At 41.9% G+C, this 19,547-nt stretch overlaps 2 protein-coding genes and 1 long non-coding RNA gene across 3 annotated transcripts in view; 2 read left to right on the forward strand and 1 right to left on the reverse strand.

The window, feature by feature from the left end:
* Positions 1–4,887, forward strand: part of AFAP1L1 (actin filament associated protein 1 like 1) — a 78,855-nt gene extending 73,968 nt beyond the window's left edge. Inside the window, exons 18-19 of the mRNA XM_006150868.3 lie at positions 678–806; positions 2,908–4,887. Coding sequence (XP_006150930.1) covers positions 678–806; positions 2,908–2,931 — 153 coding nt within the window. The 3' untranslated portion in view covers positions 2,932–4,887. The remainder of the gene's footprint in view (positions 1–677; positions 807–2,907) is intronic.
* LOC102485166 (uncharacterized) overlaps positions 1–9,378 on the reverse strand; it is a 13,420-nt gene extending 4,042 nt beyond the window's left edge. Inside the window, exon 1 of the long non-coding RNA XR_334885.2 lies at positions 9,134–9,378. This is a non-coding gene — a long non-coding RNA (uncharacterized LOC102485166). The remainder of the gene's footprint in view (positions 1–9,133) is intronic.
* Positions 9,379–9,452: 74 nt separating this feature from the next.
* On the forward strand, positions 9,453–15,210 carry GRPEL2 (GrpE like 2, mitochondrial). Its single transcript, XM_006150869.3, has 4 exons — positions 9,453–9,573; positions 11,960–12,113; positions 12,997–13,078; positions 13,734–15,210. Exons 1-4 carry the CDS (start codon positions 9,497–9,499, stop codon positions 14,096–14,098), a joined length of 678 nt encoding a protein of 225 aa, XP_006150931.1. The 5' UTR covers positions 9,453–9,496; the 3' UTR covers positions 14,099–15,210.
* Positions 15,211–19,547: the final 4,337 nt, after the last annotated feature.

Genomic DNA, 19,547 nt, shown 5'->3' on the forward strand with positions numbered 1-19,547 from the left:
GTGCCCAAGATCCTGAGAGGAGAATGGAGGAGAAGGGATTGCGCCGTGACCACCCCCCCCCGGGGGGGAGGTGATTTCTCACTGTCTCTATGTCTGTCTGTCTGGCGAGCGCATATGCCCTATAGCAAAAAAAAAAACTCTCCAAAAAAAAAAAAAGGAAAAATAAATTTCTAAAAATGTCATACTTAAAAGACTGCATACAGTAAGGAATTGAGCAACTACCTGGACAGTTTAAAGAGTAAAGGTAGTATGGGGAATGAAAAGGAATACAAGAGAGTGGCTAAAAGTAGGGCTGTGGGGTTCAAATTCCAGTTCCCTCACCCCTTATCAGCCATGTGACCTTGCAGAGCAATTTGGGCTTCCCAGTTTCATCTGTAAAATGCAATGATTAATAATAATAATACCTACTTCATAGGCTTGTTGAAAAGCTAACTGAGCTAACCTATCTAATGCCTGGTAGGTACATAATGAGGGCTCAGTAATTTTAGTTGTCACTGTCTTTATTTCAAGTCCCTCAGAATCTCCTTCCCCTCACCATGTCCAATGTTGGCATGTTTGCCTAGTGCCTTCTCTTCTAAAGTGTCCTCATTCTTTCGAGGGCAGGCTGGGTGTACATGGCCAGCTCTAGACTTCACCTATTTAACTGTTTTGTGTTGTTTTGTTTTTGCCATCAACAGGAAACTACAAACAAATCTCAGAACAATGTCCCAGAACAGTCTCTCCCAGTCAATTGTGTTTCTGAACTGAGGAAGAGGAGCCCATCTATTGTAACTTCCAACCAAGGAAGGGTGCTACAGAAAGCCAAGGTACCGGGCCAGCAAGTGACATGGAGGTTAAGGCAGTTGGTTAAGGACCATACGGCCAACTGCACATGTGGTTTGAGTCCCAGATCAGCAGCCTAAAACTCATACATGGCGTGTGTGTGTGCATGCCCAAAATTCCAAGAATATAATGAAGGAGAAGCGATTGTGGTGTGGTCATACCCCTATCCTCTCTCTCTCTCTCTCTTTTTCTCCAGTGAACACACAACCTATAGCAAACTAAAAAGAGAGAGAGAGAGAGAGCTAAGGTAGGTATAGAGATAGTTCAGCTAATCAAAAGTCAGATACCCAGCATTGCTTTTCATATAGAACCTCATCAGAAACCCAAAAATCAGCAAGTGAGAAAGACAGAGAACTGCCAACACATTCATGTAGGAAAACTCATGAACTTTTCTCAGAGGGGATGATCCTCAGATCTCATTCAGAACCCATTCACTCTTGTTAACACAGACAGGAGCCACAGACAATGTGGAAACAAATGAGGAACTTGGGTGCTCTCAATAAAATAGTATTTATGAGCACTAAAATTTAAATTTTGTATAATTCTCACATATGGTGAGATATTTTTCTTTTGAATTTTTTTCAAACATTTAAAACTATGAAAATAATTTTTAGCTGATGGGTTATACAAAAATAGGCAATAGACCAGATTTGGCCCATGAGCAGTCTGTAGTTTACTGGTCCTTTATCTAAAACCTTGCAGGCCACTGAAAGAACTATGGAATTTGTTCTAACATAATGGAAAGCACTAGAAAGTCTTTGCTTTTTTCTTTTTTCTTTTTCTTTTTCTTTTTCCTTTTTGGAGAGGTTTTTGCTATAGGGCATGTGTGCTTGGCAGAGAGACAGAAAGTGAGAAATCACCCCCCCAGGGGGATGGCCACAATCCCTTCTCTTCCATTCTCCTCTCTCAGGATCTCGGGCATGTATGCACACATGCCCAACATGAGTTTAAGCCACCAGGTCCAGGACTTGAACTTTGGTTGACTACATGGGAGTCCAGCAGCATAGCCATTACACCCACCACTAGAAAGTTTAAGTCAAGGTTTTAGATATGAATTTTAATATATGAATTTTTTAAGGGTTTTTGGGGGTGTTTTTTTGCCATAGGGCACATGTGCTTGCCAGACATAGGGAAAATGAGAAATCACCCCCAGAGGCATAGCCATCCTTTCTTCTCCATCCTTCTCCTGGGGTTTTGAGCAGAAATGTACATGTGCATGGCCTGATTTTCAACCCACCAGGTCCAAGACTCAAACCATGGTCAGCTACGTGGAAATCTAGCACCTTAACCACCGTACCACCTGCTGGCCCCAGAACTATATATATTAAGTTTATTTACTTCCTCCATGAGTGTGATAGAGAGACAGAGAGAGATAGCACCCCTAACAGGATCATGACACCACTATCCACCCTCAGCTCATGGACACGCATGTGTCCAATGTACTGAGGTCTCCAGAGCTGAACTGGGAACCTTCCCATGTGTGATTGCCTCACAAAACATCACATTTTATTCCTGCACCACCATCTGGCCATAGGCTATGAATCCTTTTTTTTTTTTTTTTTTTTAACTATTCTGGGCCAAACTGTAGTGGCATGAGCTGCATGAGTGCTTCATATGCTGGGAACACACAGGAGGCCTGGTTTCAATTCCTGGTCAAGCCTAAAGACTAGATGTGAGGGCATGTACCTCTAATCCCAGAGACTCCGAAGGTTGATGTAGGAGGATCATGAGCTCAGGGTTGGCCTGGGCAACACAAGGGAGATCCTGTCTATAAAAGATCCAGGCATGGAGGCACCCACTTGTAGTTCCAATTGAGAGGCTAAAGCAGAGGATCATGACATGGCAAAACCTTGACTTAAAAAAATAAAATAAAATAAACTGTTCTGGCTACTATCTTGAGAATGAACACAGACAAGAGATCAGCATAAAGTGATGTAGGGACACAGAAAGAGAGGACTAGAACCCAAGGTTCTCTAACCTGGCCAGTGGAAAGCTTATACAATTAGGTGCCATGAAACATTCTCATCCTACAAGTCACACTGAAACATTCAACAAACTGCTCTTTCTTATCTTTCTGTGCTTCAGGAATGGGAAATGAAGAAGACCTAAGAAGAGAAAGAGGATTTCAGTCCAAAGGGAGTATCAGTTTGTCCATCTAAGGCTGAAATGCTTTTTTCACAAAGAGATGCCAAGAGAAGAATGGAAGTCTCTGCTCTGTGGGATACCCAAAAGACCAGTCTTTATTGTCTGCATGATTTTAGGGAATATGGGGAGGGATGAGTAGAAGAGAAGAGGGAAATGGTGGGCATCTTGGGACTTTACAAAGGATGGAAATGGGGGAGGGAGACAGAAATCTGCACAGTTGTAAAGCTTTTGTTAGATGTCTTTGCCTTTGATACTGAAGAAGAAAGGGAAGCACATGTGAATAAGCCATTCCATCCACTCTCCACATCTCATTCCTCGTCCTTGGGCAAAGAAAGGCAGTGATGAGCACTGGTGGTATAGTTTAAAGAGATGAGATTTGATCATCTGATCACACTCGTGCCAGCTGGGTTCATGCTGGACATTACTGACAACCTCTGGGCAAGGCAAATAGGCTGAAAAGTCGATAATATTATTCCTACCTACATAAAGGTGAACAAAAGCTATAGAGAACATGCAAATTCTACAATCATCCCTCATCTACTTTAGAAGTAAACAGATTGTACTTATTGGAATCTTCCAGATTTGAGGATTTTAAAATCAGAGATCTGAGTATGAAGGCAAAAAGAGGTTGAGCAGCTGACATATTTTAAGCCCACAGTGATACTCAGTAGCCAGGAGCATGGAGTTCTAATGTCCACACAGGATGTCATTTGCCATCAATCACGTCTTTGGCCTGTTTTATATAACACTGAGGCTACTGGGGCTATGCTTAGGAATCCAGGAGACACTACGTCTTTACCCTAATGAAACCTTCGTCTTGCACTTGGAGGCCCACTAGTCTGCCCTTCTATGTTTGCTATAAAGTAAGACTATCAGGAAAAACCAAGACGACGGCTTATTCTGCCACATGGGTGCCAAGCCTTTTACAAATACTTGATACTTTTATAGGGGAAGCAAGGGCCTCAAGTCCCAGGCAGACTCCTTATTGTGTTATTCACTAATGCCTCAGAGCTTTATGGGTATGTCTGTAACACATTTCCCTCCAGTAAAGATAAAACCCATTTAAGAGCTCAGATGTTTAGCTCAAGAGGAGAGAAGGGAAATGGTGAGCATCCTTAGCACTTTACGAAGGATAAAAATGGGGGAGGGAGAAAAAAATCTGCACAGTGCAAAGCTCTTGTTAGATGTCTGCCTTCACTTCTGAAAAAGAAATGATAGCACATGTGAAAAAGCCATTCCACCTACTCTTCCTCGTCCTTAAGGCAAAGGAAGGCAGTGCTGTGCTCTCCTGGTGCAGTGTCACAGAATAACATTTGGGCAACTTGCTAGAGGTACATGTTTTACCCTACCTAAGGCTTTACATACTTAAGCCTAACTCAAACTTTACACCCTCTGTGGAAGTGGGAGACCACGGCCAAGAAAAATAACCTGACCGAAATCACCCAGTTGATCAGTGGTAGACAATAGGACTTAGAGGTTATGAGCGTGGATCCAAATAAGGATGGATTTGATATCTAATCTGTAGCTGACCAGCTGGGTAGCCTTCCAAAAGTCATTTGACTTCTCTGATTCTTGCTTTCCTTATCTGTGAAAACGGTTAACAACTGTACTTTCCTCCCAAGACTTGGGGGTGGGGGGCTGCAGGATTTAACCAGCTAATACGTGAAAATCTTCTTGTATAGTGTCTGAGAAATATCAAATGTTCAGCCAACAGTGATTGTTACCATTAGTTAGATAAGAAATGTCTTACCCAAAAGTCTATGTTCTTTCCACTGAAAAAGAAATTATTTTTACTTAGTACAGTCACTATAAGCTAAAAGTAGTAACCAATCCATAAATGGCTTTTATCCAAATTCTACCTGTCTTTGGTGACAGATAGGCTCACATACTCTGGATCTTTTTTTTTTTTTTTTTTTTTTTCTTCCTTAAATGAGACCCAGCACTCCAACGGTGTCCTCAATCTCTCTCCCATTCTCCAATTAATAATTAACATTTATTGATCACTTGCTATGTATCAAGTGCTGTTAGCCAGGACCAGCTTCATGGGCATGTAACCTGTGCAGTCACACAGGGCAACAGTTAGAAAGACCCCATGCTGGACTTAATGCTCTACTGTTACCTTCCTAGTAATTCTTGGAAAAGGGTTCTGCATCTCCCTTTTGTGCTTTAAACAGGCCACTTGACTTGAAGAAGCCAAGTAGTCACTTTATCAGGCATCATCCCTTTAGACTTCACTAGAACCCTGTCAGACAGGTTATACTATTCCAGTTTTCACAGTACAGAAAATGAAGCCCAGAGAAGATAGGTAACTTGTCAAACTCACAGTTAGGAAATAGTGTAGCCAGCACTTGAGTACTTAAGTTCAACCCTAGAGCCTTTCCTCTTAATTCCAAAGCTCTATTACACCCATGTATGCCTCCCTGCTTGTGCTTCAGCATTCACAAGCACATGAGTAATTAAACAGAAGAATGAATGATGCATGTTTGCAGCACACTTGGTGTAAGTTGGGCAGCTAAAAAGAATGTAAGCAGAATGGCTGAAGCATGGATGCCAGTTCTTGTTTTAAAAGATGTCTTGTTTGATGTGTTTTCTCAACATAGAGACCATAGGTCTGAGGTGGACTTGAAGTTCCATCCTACTCAACACTGACAAGCGTTTAGTCAGAATTCTAGTCTCACTGGATCCTCAATGGGACTTTGCTCAGGTTCAACAATCTCTCTGACACTCAATTTTCTCATATGTAAAAAGGGGCTTGGAATCTCCCCAAATCATGTTGCTCTTCTCATAGGGACAGTAGAAAACAGAAGGTGTGGGTTATAATATATTTGAGCTACGGATATATCTTTATATCCCTCAAGTGGGAATATAAAGATACAAGACTCCAGTTCTGTCCTCCTGGAACTCACAGACAACCAGGAGAGAAAATCTTATTCAAATACCATAGGGTTATCCAGTACCTAAGCTGAAACTACAAACATTGGGGCCAGGAGGTGGTATGGTGGTTAAGGGCGCTGGACTCCCAACTGGCCAACTGCAGTTCAAGACCCGGACCTGGCGGCTTTCTCTCTCTCTCTCATCAAAATAAAATAATAAAATAAAATAAAGTTAAATAATTTTAAAAAAACAGAAACTCTAAACATCAAGCACCCTGGACCCAGGTCACCAGTCCATCTTCACATCCTGTCAAGCCTTCCATCTTTGAAATTCATCCACAGCTTGCCATCTTCACTGACACCATCCAACTTCATTAATTCATTCAATAAACAGAGATATAAGAAATCAGCTGTGAACAAGACAGATACTTCATGAAACTCAAACTAATGGGGTGGGGGTGGGAGCCCAAAAGAAACAAAACAAATAAATTACTAGGAAGCAAAAAGGATGCTGAGCACAGCTACTTTAGATAGGGTGGTTACAAGTATCTTTCTGTTGAAATAATTTCAAGACAGAACACAGCCTTCTCACCTAAATTATTAAAACAGCTTATCATCTCTGTTTTCTTTTTTTACATCCTGTGGTCTCCTCCATAAAGTCAAAGTGACTCTTTAAACATATAAAGGCTTGGGGCCAGCAGGTAGCATAGTGGTTAAGGTACTAGTCTCACACATGGCAGGCTGTGGTTCAAGTCCCAAATCTGGCAGCTTAAAAATCATGCCAGGTGCCTGTGTGTGCATGTCCAAAATCTTAGAATGGTGAAGGGACTGCAACATGGCTATCCCCTCTGGAGGGTGATTTCTCACTTTTCCTCTCACTCTCTGTCTCCAGCAAACACATGGACTCCATGAAAAAACCTTAAAATAAATAAATAAATAAATAAAGGCTTGTCCATGTGCTCCCATCACAAAATAAAGTTAGTATATTTAGCACAAATACTAAATATCTGTATTAGGGCACAGTTCATTAAAAATGAGCAGAGGGGACCAGCAGTTAGCGTAATGGCTATGTCGTTGGACTCCCACGTAGTCGACTGCGGTTCGAGGCCTGGACCCGGTGGCTTAATATTCACGCCAGGCACGTGTGCGTGCGTGCCCAAGATCCCGAGAGGAGAATGGAGGTGAAGGGACTGCAGCGTGGCCATCCCCCCTGGGGGATGATTTCTTGCTTTCTGTCTCTCTGTCTCTCTCTGTCTGTCTGGTGAGCTCATGTGCCCTATAGCAAAAACCTCTACAAAAAAAAAAAGAGATGAACAAAATTGATATACCATTAGCTAGATTAATTAAGAAGAAGTCGACTGTGGTTTGAAAATGGCTTGAAAATCATGCCATAGGTGCAGGTGTGTGCGTGCCCAAGATCCTGAGAGGAGAATGGAAGAGAAGGGACTGCACCGCCTGGGTGGTAATTTCTCACTTTCCCTCTCTCTGTATCTGTCTGTCTGTCTGTCTCTCTCCAGTGAATACACATACCACATGGCAAAAATCTAAAAAGAAAAAATAAAAAAAAGAACAGACAACAGGGCTAGCAGGTGGCACAGTGGTTAAGGCACTGATTTCCACATGGCCGACCACAGTTTGAGTCCCAGATCCTACAGCTTGAAACTCATGCTGAGCATGTGTGCATGTGTGCCCAGGATCCCAGGAGGAGAATGGTGAAGGAATTGTGGTGTGGCCATCCCACAGGGGGTGATTTCTCACTTCCCCTCTAACTGTCTCTCTCACTCTCTGTGGTGACTGTACATACCCTACGGCAGAAACCTAAAAAAAATAAAATAAAAAAAAGAACAGACAAAAATATCTCTGCCCTAACAAAGCTTATATTTAAGTTAGGGGAAACAAGATCATTAAAAAACAAGTAGGGACAGTCTGCTCTGCTCCAGTGCCTTCACTCATCATGTTATGTACTAGCAAGAAGATCCTTACCAGGTGCAGCCCCTGAGTCTTGGACCTCCAAACAGCAAGCTGAATAAAACTATTTTTATAAATTACCTGGATTCAGGTAATTCTGTTATTAACAACAGACTGTAATAGAACAAAACAGACTAAGACAAGGACCTAAGAGGAATTTTTTTAAGTTTTTTTTCCATAAAGCACATGCATACCTGAGGGAGAGACAATGAGAGGGTAGGTGAGAAATCACCCCCCAGGGCGGGTATGGCCACACTTCATCCCTTCTCCTCCATTTTCCTCCTGGGATTTTGGGCATGCATGCACACATATCTGGCCTGAGTTTCAAGCCTCCAGGTCCCTGACTCAAACAGGTCAGCCATGTGGGAGCCCAGAGCCTTAACCACTACACCACCTACTGGTGCCCAAGTGCAATTATTTTGGTAAGTAGCCTAAGGATGGAGGATAAGGACTCTCATCCCCATCAAAGAATAAACTTCAACAGATGGCTGGTGACCTTTTGCTCACTAGAGTTTCAGGTAAAGACAATAGAATTTGAGAAATGACAAAATGAGACAGGCTGGCTAGACCTAGGGAGGACATTAACAGAACACAGAAAAACGTTACAGGTGATTTTTATGAAATTTCTCCTTGTGGCATATAATATAATGTGTCTTCCCTCCAAAATGTTAGTAAAATCTGCATCTTACTAAGAAAAAAATAAAAAGAAAGGAACCAGCAGTTAGCGTAATGGCTATGTCATGTCGCTGGACTACCACGTAGTCGACCGCGGTTCGCATCCAGGACCCGGTGGCTTGAAACCGACACTGTGCGCATGTGTGTGCGTGCCCAAGATCCCAAGAGGAGAACGGAGGAGAAGGGATTGCGGCATGGCCATCCCCCTTGTGGGGTGATTTCTCGCTTTCTGTCTCTCTGTTTCTGTCTGTCTGGCGAGCGCACGTGCCCTATAGTGAAAAACCTCTTAAAAAAAGAAAGAAAGAAAAGAAAAAAAGAAAAAGAAAAAAGTCTGAAAATAAGGGCACTGGACGAAAAGGCAGGGAAGAATGATGAGAAAGTTCTGGCAGCAATTTTTCAAATCGCTCGCATGATTTGGCCCTATCTGCTCCAACTACTAATCCCAAATTCCCACCTACATCTCTGTATTTCAGTCCCTCGCAACACTCTTCCTTCGTGACTGGGCCTTTGCAGATGGGTCTCCAAGACCAAGCCACCTTCCTTTCAGCTATTAATTCTTCCGCTCTCAACTCAAATACCACTTCCTGAGGAAAACTTCGTCCACTCGGCCATATCTGTATTCTAGTCGTCTGCACCACTATGCGCCTCACCTTTAAACACCAATAATATTTTGATTTTATGTAGCGCCTGTATTTATCGTTTATAACTTCACTTCACGTGAGTACAGCCGTGGCCCGCTTCATTCACCGCGGACCCGGCGCCTGGCACCTGACTCCACGTAGAGCGGACCGGTCCTACCGTCAAACCGAGCACTGGGCGTGCTGCGTTCCGACCAGAAGGCCGGATAGACAACAGTGCGGCACACAGGGCAGTTGTTGCGTTCCAGTCCAGTCCGGAAGCCCAGAGAGAGAAGCGCGCGCTAAGGCTGCCGGGAGGCGTGGTTTTCAAGTGAGCGCGTCACTTCACTAGGAGCAAGTGCGCATGCGTCACCGCGGGCCGCGCAGGTTGAGAACATGGCCGCCAGGTCTCTGTGGGCGGTCCGGTGGCGAGTGCGGCGCCTCCTGGCCCCAAGTGCCGCGTCCGATAGCAGGTAAGCGTTGCAGGCAACAGATCAGGGAGTGAGGACGATGCAGGACGAGCGAGCTGGCGAGGCAGTTGTGGGCTGGAGGGCGAGGGTAATCCTGGAACAGAACCCATCAAGCCTTTCGGCTGTGCGACCGTGCTCTCGTGTCTCCATTTTACAGAAGAGAGAAATTGAGGCACACAGCCGGTCCTCTTTCCCAGGCCTGGAAAGTGGGAAGACCCGACGTCATGCGTGTCCTGGGAGATGGAAAGACCCGACGCCATGCATGTCATGGGAGATGGGAAGCCCCTTGAGCCCCAAACATCCATTGAATTGGGATGTACCGCTCTCCCTACCCCTTCTCTCCCTGTGTGGTGTCTGCGGGTAAATTTGAATTCTCTCTCATGACTATGACCTTAGACTGATTACTTCCCTTTCATTCGGCATCATTTTACCTGTAGATTAGAAGAGGATATTGGATATGGTTTCTCCAAACGGCCTTTCCATCTGCTTTTGGGAGAGCGAAGTTCCAGTTGCTGCTTTTATCCATTGGCAGCTTTTATTGATCGCTTGTCATGTTAGCTGCAGAGCATTGAGTAGTTCTTTTTATTAGCCATTGTTTGATAATTGAGGAAACAGATTTAGAAAAGTAAATGCTTTTCCAAACTTAAAAACTTAGGAAGTAGTGGAACCGGGGCTGGAACCAGGCAGGGTGCTAGAACAGGCACTTTCATTTAGTGAGCAGTGTTAATTATTCTCAAGGACTGTTCCCCAGAGATGCATTTCTTTCAGGGACAGAGAATTAAAAGAGGAGAAGGCAGGGTTGGGCCTTCAAATTGTAGATTAAACAATAGAGGAATCTGGGAAATTTCCATAACTATTTGTCACCTGTGTGTGTGTGACCTTTTTAATCTTACCACACCTGACCCAACACCCTACCCTGACACTTAGGTGAGAAATTGAACTCAGGGTTTTGGGGGTTTTTTGTTGATACTGTTTTATTTTCAAGTCTTTTTGGCAGTTTGTTGGTGAAATATAGAAATTACCAAAAGGAAAATGGTTCCTTCTGATAAAATGTCCCCGCACTCCAGTTCTGAAGTCATCAGAATTGGGAGCCACCACAGATCTCTTTCATGATCTGAGCTCTGGCCATTTTCCCTTTAAACTGACCCTGAGAATACTTTGACCTGCTTGCAGTTGGATAAGTGTGGATTCTCTAGGGAGAAGGAGGTATTTTACCCTGTGTGATCTGCCCCATATCTATAGTGACCATATTTTCTGGACCAAAAATCTGGAACCATTTATAATCATACACCAGATCATAATGAAATTCAAAACTGAACTAGAAAGCTTGGGAGATAAAAATCCTCTTACCCCACACCTTTCAACTAGCTATTTCTTTGCCCAGAATGCTCTTCTCTTTCTTCATGCAAAGCCTTGCTCAGATGTCACCTCAGGGACCACTTCCCAATGTATGCCAGTTTATATAAATAATTTGTTTTAAATAGCTCTTATACGCACAGATTGCTTTTCTTAGTCATTTTACTTGAAATCAAATGTTGAGGATCCAGGAGGTATAATGAAAACTTGAACCCAGACCTGGTATATAAAATTAGGCCTTCATCTAAATTTTCCCCGGTATACTCTTCCTTTGCAAAATGGTACATTTAGCTGTATAAAATTGTAGATTACATAGCTAGTTGAATACGGGGATCTGTTTTGTTCACCTATTTATAGTCTACAGTCTGTAACATAGAGGGTTTTATAAGTATTTCATTGACTTGATTTACATGTAGGTATGTTCCCAACTTGGAATTTCTCTTTCTAAGCACACATTTTCTCCTCTAAAAGCCACCTAGCTCATGATCAAGTAGGCTTAGAATTCTAAGCCTAATACCAATATGATAAGATTTCTTTACTGGATTTAATTTTCCCCGTCTGTAAGATGAAGGGTTAAACCAGAGCTGTATGACTTTGTGTTGTTTAATTCCCACTTCTGACTGCCCCCCTGACTTTGGGTGTCAGCAGTTGGTCTCCCTTGCTGACTTTTGTTTACCTGCTTCTGGTTCTGCTGCCTGGTGCTCAGGGTCCTGGCTCAACAGAATACAAGCTGCGTGATCTTGAGCAAATCGTTGAAGCTTTTAGCTTCTCGGTGTCAGTTTTCTCATTGGTAAAGTAAGAACGATAATAGCATTTGCTTCACATGCTGTGGGATGAAAAGCTGATTCAGATAAAACCCTACCAGCAGTGTGTGGTAGCTAATAAAGACTTCATAAGTGTTCATTTGTGACTGTAACTGAAAATGCATTTTCTAGAGGTTCAATCTGAGAAACGTTCTGGTCTCTAAACTTCTGTTGCAATTCTGGCCTTTTATGATGGCGTTTCATTATGTGCAACTGCCCTCCTATTTTAGGGTATGGCTGTATCTATTCAGCACTGCCACCCAGAGAACTGCTGGCGAGGACTGCAGCTCTGAGGAGCCTCCCGAAGAGCTCGGGCCCTCTCTTGCTGAAAGAACCTTACGGCTAAAAGCTGTTAAACTGGAGAAGGAAGTTCAAGATTTAACAGTGAGTAGGTTTTATACTATCTCTCCTAAGCATCCTCTCTGGTTTACATACCCAAGTAAAGTTTTTTATCTCAATTTTCTTAAATGAATTTTCCTCTAATTGACTCTCTATCCACCCCTTATCCCTCCTCCCTTCTCCTGACTAAATGACTAGCTATCAGGGCTGCTATAGAGTAGTTCCTTCTTTGGCCAGGCATACTAAAAAAGTATACTAAAAAAGTATCTGCTAGCGAAGACGAGCCACTGGCTAAGGATGGTCCTCCTTTCAGCTCCCTGTTGTGTCACAGCACTGAGCTGTCTGACATTTTGGGCACTTTAAAGGCGGTACAGTACCTGGTGTGCAGTAAACACTCAAGTGTCTGTTGAACGAGTGAGGTCATTGACCATTATAGTCTGCTGATCGGACCACATCTGGCCAGTCCTGGTCGACAGGCGCAATTTGAGGAAAATGGTTAAACTAGAGTAATTCTAAAGCAAGACCACTTCAAATGGTAAGGAGACTGTCTTATGAGTACAGTTGAAGGAATCAAGAATTGTAAAAATGAAAAAGAACTAAAAAGGCGAAAATAGATGGCACACTTTGAAAGCTTTCTCTCAGTTATCCTAGAATTCAGTTCAATACAAGAAAGTTGGAGATGGATAGTGGCAGCTGAGGACGAAAAAACAGCTTTTTCTCAGGATAATGGGCTTGAAAACTGTTAATGCCCAGCTATCAGGGCTCCTAAAGAGTAGGTTCCTACTTTGGCTGGGGATTTAGAGTAGCTGGTCTCAGATTTCTGCACAACTCTTATCACCAGAGTGAAATGTGTGAGGTAAGCATACACATTCTTTTCACTGATAAGCATTCATTTTCTCATTGTTTTGACTTTGCTTTTGATGTTCAGATGAGGTACCAGAGAGCTGTAGCTGATTGTGAGAACATACGAAGACGAACCCAGAGATGTGTGGAAGATGCCAAAATATTTGGTGAGAGTTTCATTCACAGTAAAAATGTCTTCCTATTTAAGGCTCCAGTTCTGCAAACTGAACATAGTAAAGCACATCTGAGTACGTAACAGATCCCTCCTGTCACCTTCCACTATTCTATTATATGCCACTAAACTTTGGGCCTCTTATCTGGAGTGTGTCAAGTCAGCCATTTGCTAAAAAGACACAGCTCTTTATTTTGACCAGACCTTTATTTATTTTGTTTTCAAGCATGTACAGTCACTCCAGGTAACATTCTAGGGCTTGCATCAGCAGTTCCATTTAGCTCATTAATAGACAGAAGTGACCATTACGATATTCAGAGGAGAGTCCATAACACAGATACATAGGCAGTCAGGATGCTGAAATGTGCTTAATGGAAGCAAAATTGGTCTGTATCTATAGGGCAGTAATAATCTGCACCTCCACCAGACAATTTTCATTCCTGTGGGCAAGATCGTTTGCATTACACTCAGTATGCTACAGCTTACTGAGTTGGGTGGAGGTGGTTATCAGTGTTGATCTCTACGTCCTGTGAGACAACATTCCCATCTTCTGTGGTCCCCTATAGTAGCCACCTACCTGCGTCTTCCCCAAACTCTACCCCCAAGGACAGTATGATTTCCTCAGATAGAAGTGTCTTGTTTCTCTGTAGGAGTGCAGAGTTTATGTAAGGACTTGGTGGAGGTGGCAGACATTTTGGAGAAGACTACAGGGTGCATTTCTGAAGAAACAGAGCCTCGGGACCAGAAGCTTACTTTGGAGAAGGTCTTCCAAGGGTTGTCACTTTTAGAAGCAAAGCTGAAAAGTGTATTTGCCAAGCATGGCCTGGAGAAGATAACTCCCATCGGTGACAAATATGACCCTCATGAGCATGAACTCATCTGTCACGTGCCAGCTGGCGTCGGGGTGCAGCCAGGCACCGTGGCATTAGTAAAACAAGATGGCTACAAACTTCATGGCCGCACCAATAGACTTGCCCGGGTGGAAGTGGCAGGGGAGTCTCACAGAAGACTGTGAACGGGCCATCGGGAACCAGATGTTCTCCCAGAGTGCAGTCACCTGTGTTTCCTTTATTTATTAAACTAGGTTTGTATTGTACATGAGGTACTTCATGTGATCTGTTTTGGATTTAGTCATATTGGCTTTATTTCTAAGATAGCATATTGATTTAATGTGACCTATTTGGTCTCATCAGAAGTCTTGCCACTTGGCATTTGAACAATGTGACAAATGTTCTGTGGCCTTGATCAAAATATGTTTACAAAAATTATTTTTAAATTGGTACTCTGATGACTTAAGAATCCAAAATCCTTTTAGCTATGTGTTTTCAACTAAATGTTCTTTTTCAATCGTCCTTATAACAAGACTTGTATAGCATCTTGTGTTTTTTGTGGAACAGGAAACGGTAGGGTTTGGTTTAACATTTAGGAATTTAGTCGATAAAAGCTTAATAGTTGTGTGAGTTTAGATTATTTGGATTGTTTTGTATACACTTGGATTTCCAGGACTTTTTGGTTTTGGTATTTTCTTTGTAGTCATCTTTTGTTATTACTGTCCCAGCTAAGTAGGCTTCACGTTCTCCTGCCATCTCCACCCCTTTCCAGTTCCCAGCTACAAAGGCTAAAATCCCAGATGAGACCTGAAAGGCAGGGAGCATCCAGAAATTCAAGATACCCAGGTTTATTTCAAACAAGGATGACCAAGAGACCTTGTGCTGTCTTAGCTCTGAGTTGTCTTCAACTTATTTTCAGACTCCCAGGTATAGAATGATTTCTGGTGAAGTGAAGCAGCACTAGCAGTTAATGACTCACCTGGGTCTGTATGGTAATTTATTATGATTCTCATTCCAGCAACGCTGACTTCTGTACTTTGTGTGTAATTTTCATTATGATCCTTTATTAGATTATAGGAGGGAGAAGAGTGTGATGAGGACAAATGTTAGGTTGCCATGATTTCCCATTTTATTTCATTATACTCAAGCGTTTTTCTTTTTTTTCCTGTTTAATTGGTACTCACAAATCACTACCTCTTTTACATGGACAAGCTTTATTTTCTAGTTTTTGTTGTCTGTCTTAAGTCACATTTGTTTAAACATCCACTCTCCTTTTATGTATTACTCTCTTAGAGTTGATGAATATGTGGGGTTTTTTTTTTTCAGCTTTACTTACCTGATTTTCCCTAAAGAATTTGTCCAATAAATACTAATGAATGAATGATACATCAGTCAGACTTTAGAAAGGTCAGTCAGAGATCAATTAAGGATATTTTATGGTTAGAAGAGACCTTAATGATTTAACCTCACACTTCTGCCTCTGAAGTATGAAAATCTGGCCTTTATAGGACTAGACCCAAAGGAAAAAAATATCTAGACAAGTAACTAAATGTCACTGAGAACTTGTCTAAAGAACAATAAGATACTGACTTTAATCATTTAGATTAATGGACATGCAAGTATGTCATACAGTCTGGGGGACTGATAGTTGTCCAAATTGCACAGGTTTGGGTTTAAGCATATTAAGATAAATTCACTGCCACAGGAACTCTGTGACCACGATCAGTGGGGTGGTAAAAGTTATCCTCTTTGACATTATAGATAATTCCAAGACACTGTACAGACATATCAGTACACAAGCCCAATCCTTGCACCCTACCATCTCCATCAGTTTTAGACACACAGAAGATTCCTTTCCAAATGCATTGAAAAGATTGTGATAACGATTGTAAAACCAGAACCTCTTTCACATTCCATTCTGTGGATAGTGTAAATTTAATGATTCAAATTTTACAATAGGAATATGTCTTTTTTACCTACAGTCCTATGAGATTGACAGATGATGACAAGAAAGTGAGCCAATAACAGTTATCCACGTGTGTTTTGGGATTACAGGCTATCATAATCAGCAAGTTAGAACTAACCATCATTTTAGGAACAGCGTGTTCTGATTGCCTGAGGTTTTTTAATATTCCATTCTACCTCTTGTTTTTGCAAGTAGATTGAGAATAACCTTAAGTTCTTTTATTATTCAGTTTTGCAGACTCAAAACTGTACACTTAGAATTAGAAAATGAATCTACAGTAGTAAGAATCTCAGTGGAAGGCTTCCGGGAACCAGAGAAGCACAATAGAGCCTAGGTTTGGTCGGCATAAATGTGGCATGACCCCAACTCAGTCACCTGGGAGACTTGGAGCAATCATCTCACTCTTCTGAGCCCTATTTTCGTATTTGTCAAATGGCTATAATAATTTCTCTCATGCGATCATGAGGGTTAAATAAAATGTATAAGTAGCCTACTACAGTAGGTCCTCATATTTATTTACTTTTTTTAAAGCACGTTGTTTTTCCTACATTTTTATAGCTGCCTAAAGTCTAGGGAAAGTGATGAAGTGGTTAAGTGATGATAAGAAGCTTGTAAGCTCATCATTCACAATGACTTATTTTCCTTCCAGTTTGTTTCTTTTTAACCATACTACAAAAAACTCACATTTTTTTAGACTGAAACAGCAAGAAAATCGTCAGTGCTCTTGGTTTCATCTTAACGGTAAAGTGTAAAGACATTGGCCCGCACATGATATTTAAGGAAACTTTGGCTCACTTGAAGGGGGGTCTTGGATTCCTCACATCTTTTACTGACTTCCCTTACTGCCATAAAGGAATCTATCACTTTGATATTGATGTAAATTATCTGGTGCTCTTATTCATGGCAAAGGATTTGATAAGTGAAGAAAGTGTCTTAAAATACTAAAGCAAAATCTAATTGTGAAAAATAAGGAAGAAATGTAATATTCAGAAAAAAACTTTAATAAAACCTGAATTGAAATAAGTGCATTAGTCTTTGTCTAATTCATATTGTATTTTGGTATATTGTCACTTCATGCACTGCTGATCCACCTTGTTTGCTTATTTTGGTGCAGAAAATTTGAAATCCATTTCCTGTTTTTTCATAATGTATTTTCCATGAACTTCTTGAAGACGTCGTATCTCTTAGATCTAGATTCTTGTCTCTGCCTTCCTTACATTGCCCCCTCCTCCCAAAATCGCATGTGCACGCCAGGGGAGGGGGAGAAAACACTCCCACTGGGGCATAGTCATACCACAGTCCTCTATTTTATCATCCTGTCAGAATTTGGGGCACATGTGTTTGCTCCTGGTGTTTTCAAGCTGCAAGGGCTGGAATTTGAATTGTGATTGGATATGTGGGATCCAGCTCCCTCAACCAGTAGGCTATGGGTCTGGCCTGGCATTATCTTATTTTCTTGTGTTTTCTTCTAAGTTCTAATTGCCTTTTCTGCTATGACTGCTGTACTTGTCCTGCTGGACTCAGGACTATCCTAACCCAATTACTGGCGAGTGGCCTTGTACTGACCCTCAGCTCCCGCAGGTCTTTACCAACTTCAAACTGCCTAGTCCTGTCTATCTCTGCTTCTCAGCTGACTGAATGGCCCTTTATGGAACCAGTTGTTCCTGTGATTTAGGCTTACGTTTTCATCCTTCTTCCAGTCCTGTGTCCATACACTGGTTCCATCATGCATTGCTTCCCAATGCTAGTTGATAAGTATATTATTCCTATCCACTCAAATGTCCATGCCCTTCAGTTCACTGTGGTGGTTTTACAACATGGCTCCAGGGCCAGCAGGTGGCATGGTAATTAAGTCAGCTGGACTCCCATATGGCTGACCAAAGACGTGTGAGTGTGCCAAAATCCCAGGAAGAAAATGTAGAAGGGATTATAACGTAGCCATCCCCCTGGGGGATTTCTCACTTTCCCTCTCAATGTCATGCTTTCCCTCTCATTGCCTCTCTCTGGCCAGTGTACGTGCCCTATGACAAAAAATCTTTAAAAAAAAAAAAATCCAAACTCCTTGAAATTTAGATTAAAGGGTAGCACATGTGTCTATTCTTTTTCATTCTGCTTGAGGCCAGTTTCTAGACCCAAAACTTAATGATTATTAATTGGCAGCCTCACTTCCTGTTTTAGGATCTAGCCCTTAGAACCTCACCCTCAGGCCAAGAGCAAGCCTGTGGATTGGAAATGAGGACCCTAGCTGAGCTTTTAGCATAGCCAACATCATCTTACCAGCCAGCAAGCCATCTTAACCATGGATTCTCCCACCCCTGGGGAAGCAGCCCCAAATAACAGCACATCAAACAAATGGGTGAATCTCACTAGGCCCTGCTCAAAATGCAGATTTGTGAGCAAAATAAATGATTAGTGTTTTCAGTTAATATATTTGAAATGGCTTGTTACACAGTAACAATAACTGATAAATTCACTCAGCCTCATTTGCAATCTTGCTGGTAGTTTGCACCTTGTATCAGAATTTGCTTCCTTGTTTTTCTCTTTGTCAGCTCTTTTGAACTGGTCATAACTTTGATGAGCTCACATATTGTCAGTGGGCTGTTAGGATATTCTAACTAATGAGTTACAAAGCACTAAAATTACAAGTACACACACACACAAAAAAAAAAATTTGGAAAGGTTTTTGCTATAGGGCATGTGTGCTCACCAGAAAGAGACAGACAGAAAGTGAGAAATCACCCCCCGGGAGGGATAACCACACCACAATCCCTTCCCCGTTCTCCTCAGGATCTTGGACATGCATGAACAGTTTAAGCCACTGGGTCCAGGACTCAAACCATGGTTGACTACATGGGAGTCCAGCAATGTAGCCATTATGCCATCTGCTGGTCCCACACCAAAAGAATTTTAAAGTTATGATTTACTATACAAAAAAAAAAAAAAGTCCGAATAAGTAAGCACATAAGAACTTGACACAAAATGATCAATGAATGTTTTAAAAAAAAAAATTTAAAGAATATCTTGGTTCTTTGGAAATGAATTTTGCATTCTGATATAAACATTGCTCAAAAAGATTAAAAAGCAGGTTAAGTTCGGCCCTATTGAGTTGGAATTGAATTAAGACTGACAGACTGACTTACAAACCCATCTTTAAATGCTCTTAGTTTTGAAGCCTTTATTCTCTTAGTGATAATCTGACTGAATACATGTTTTTTTCCTACCTATCCTGAAACTCACCATATTTTATTTTCTGCAAAGGGAAATCTTCACAGCATAGTAAACTAGCCACACTGAGCTGCTCCTGTTTAGATGATGAAAATAGCATTTTTTTAGTTTTTATTTTTTAATCATGGGATGTGTGCACTCACCAGAGACAGAGACAGTGAGAGGGAAAGTGAGAAATCAACCCCCAGTGGGGATGGCCATTCTGTAATCCCTTCTCCTCCATTCTTCTGGGATTTGGGGCATGCACACACGCACGCGCGCACACACACACACACACACACACACACACACACTTTGTGTGGTTTTCAAGCCGCTGGGGCCACTGAACTGTGGTAAGTCGTGTGGAGTCCAGCCAACTTAACCACACCATCTCCTGGCCCCAATTTATCCTTTCTTACCTTTTTTCCTTTCTGAAAGGTGGAAGGAACCTTTCTCTTTTGTTC

Source organism: Tupaia chinensis, unplaced genomic scaffold (assembly GCF_000334495.1).
Source record: "Tupaia chinensis unplaced genomic scaffold, TupChi_1.0 Scaffold000303_1, whole genome shotgun sequence".
Taxonomy (NCBI): domain Eukaryota; kingdom Metazoa; phylum Chordata; class Mammalia; order Scandentia; family Tupaiidae; genus Tupaia; species Tupaia belangeri.

Excerpts from the sequence above, each read along its gene's own strand:
- GRPEL2 (XM_006150869.3), top strand. The coding sequence starts at position 9,497 with ATGGCCGCCAGGTCTCTGTGGGCGGTCCGGTGGCGAGTGCGGCGCCTC. Across the intron at positions 12,114-12,996 it reads AGGAAGTTCAAGATTTAACA|ATGAGGTACCAGAGAGCTGT; the intron begins GTGAGTAGGTTT and ends TTTGATGTTCAG. Across the intron at positions 13,079-13,733 it reads GGAAGATGCCAAAATATTTG|GAGTGCAGAGTTTATGTAAG; the intron begins GTGAGAGTTTCA and ends GTTTCTCTGTAG.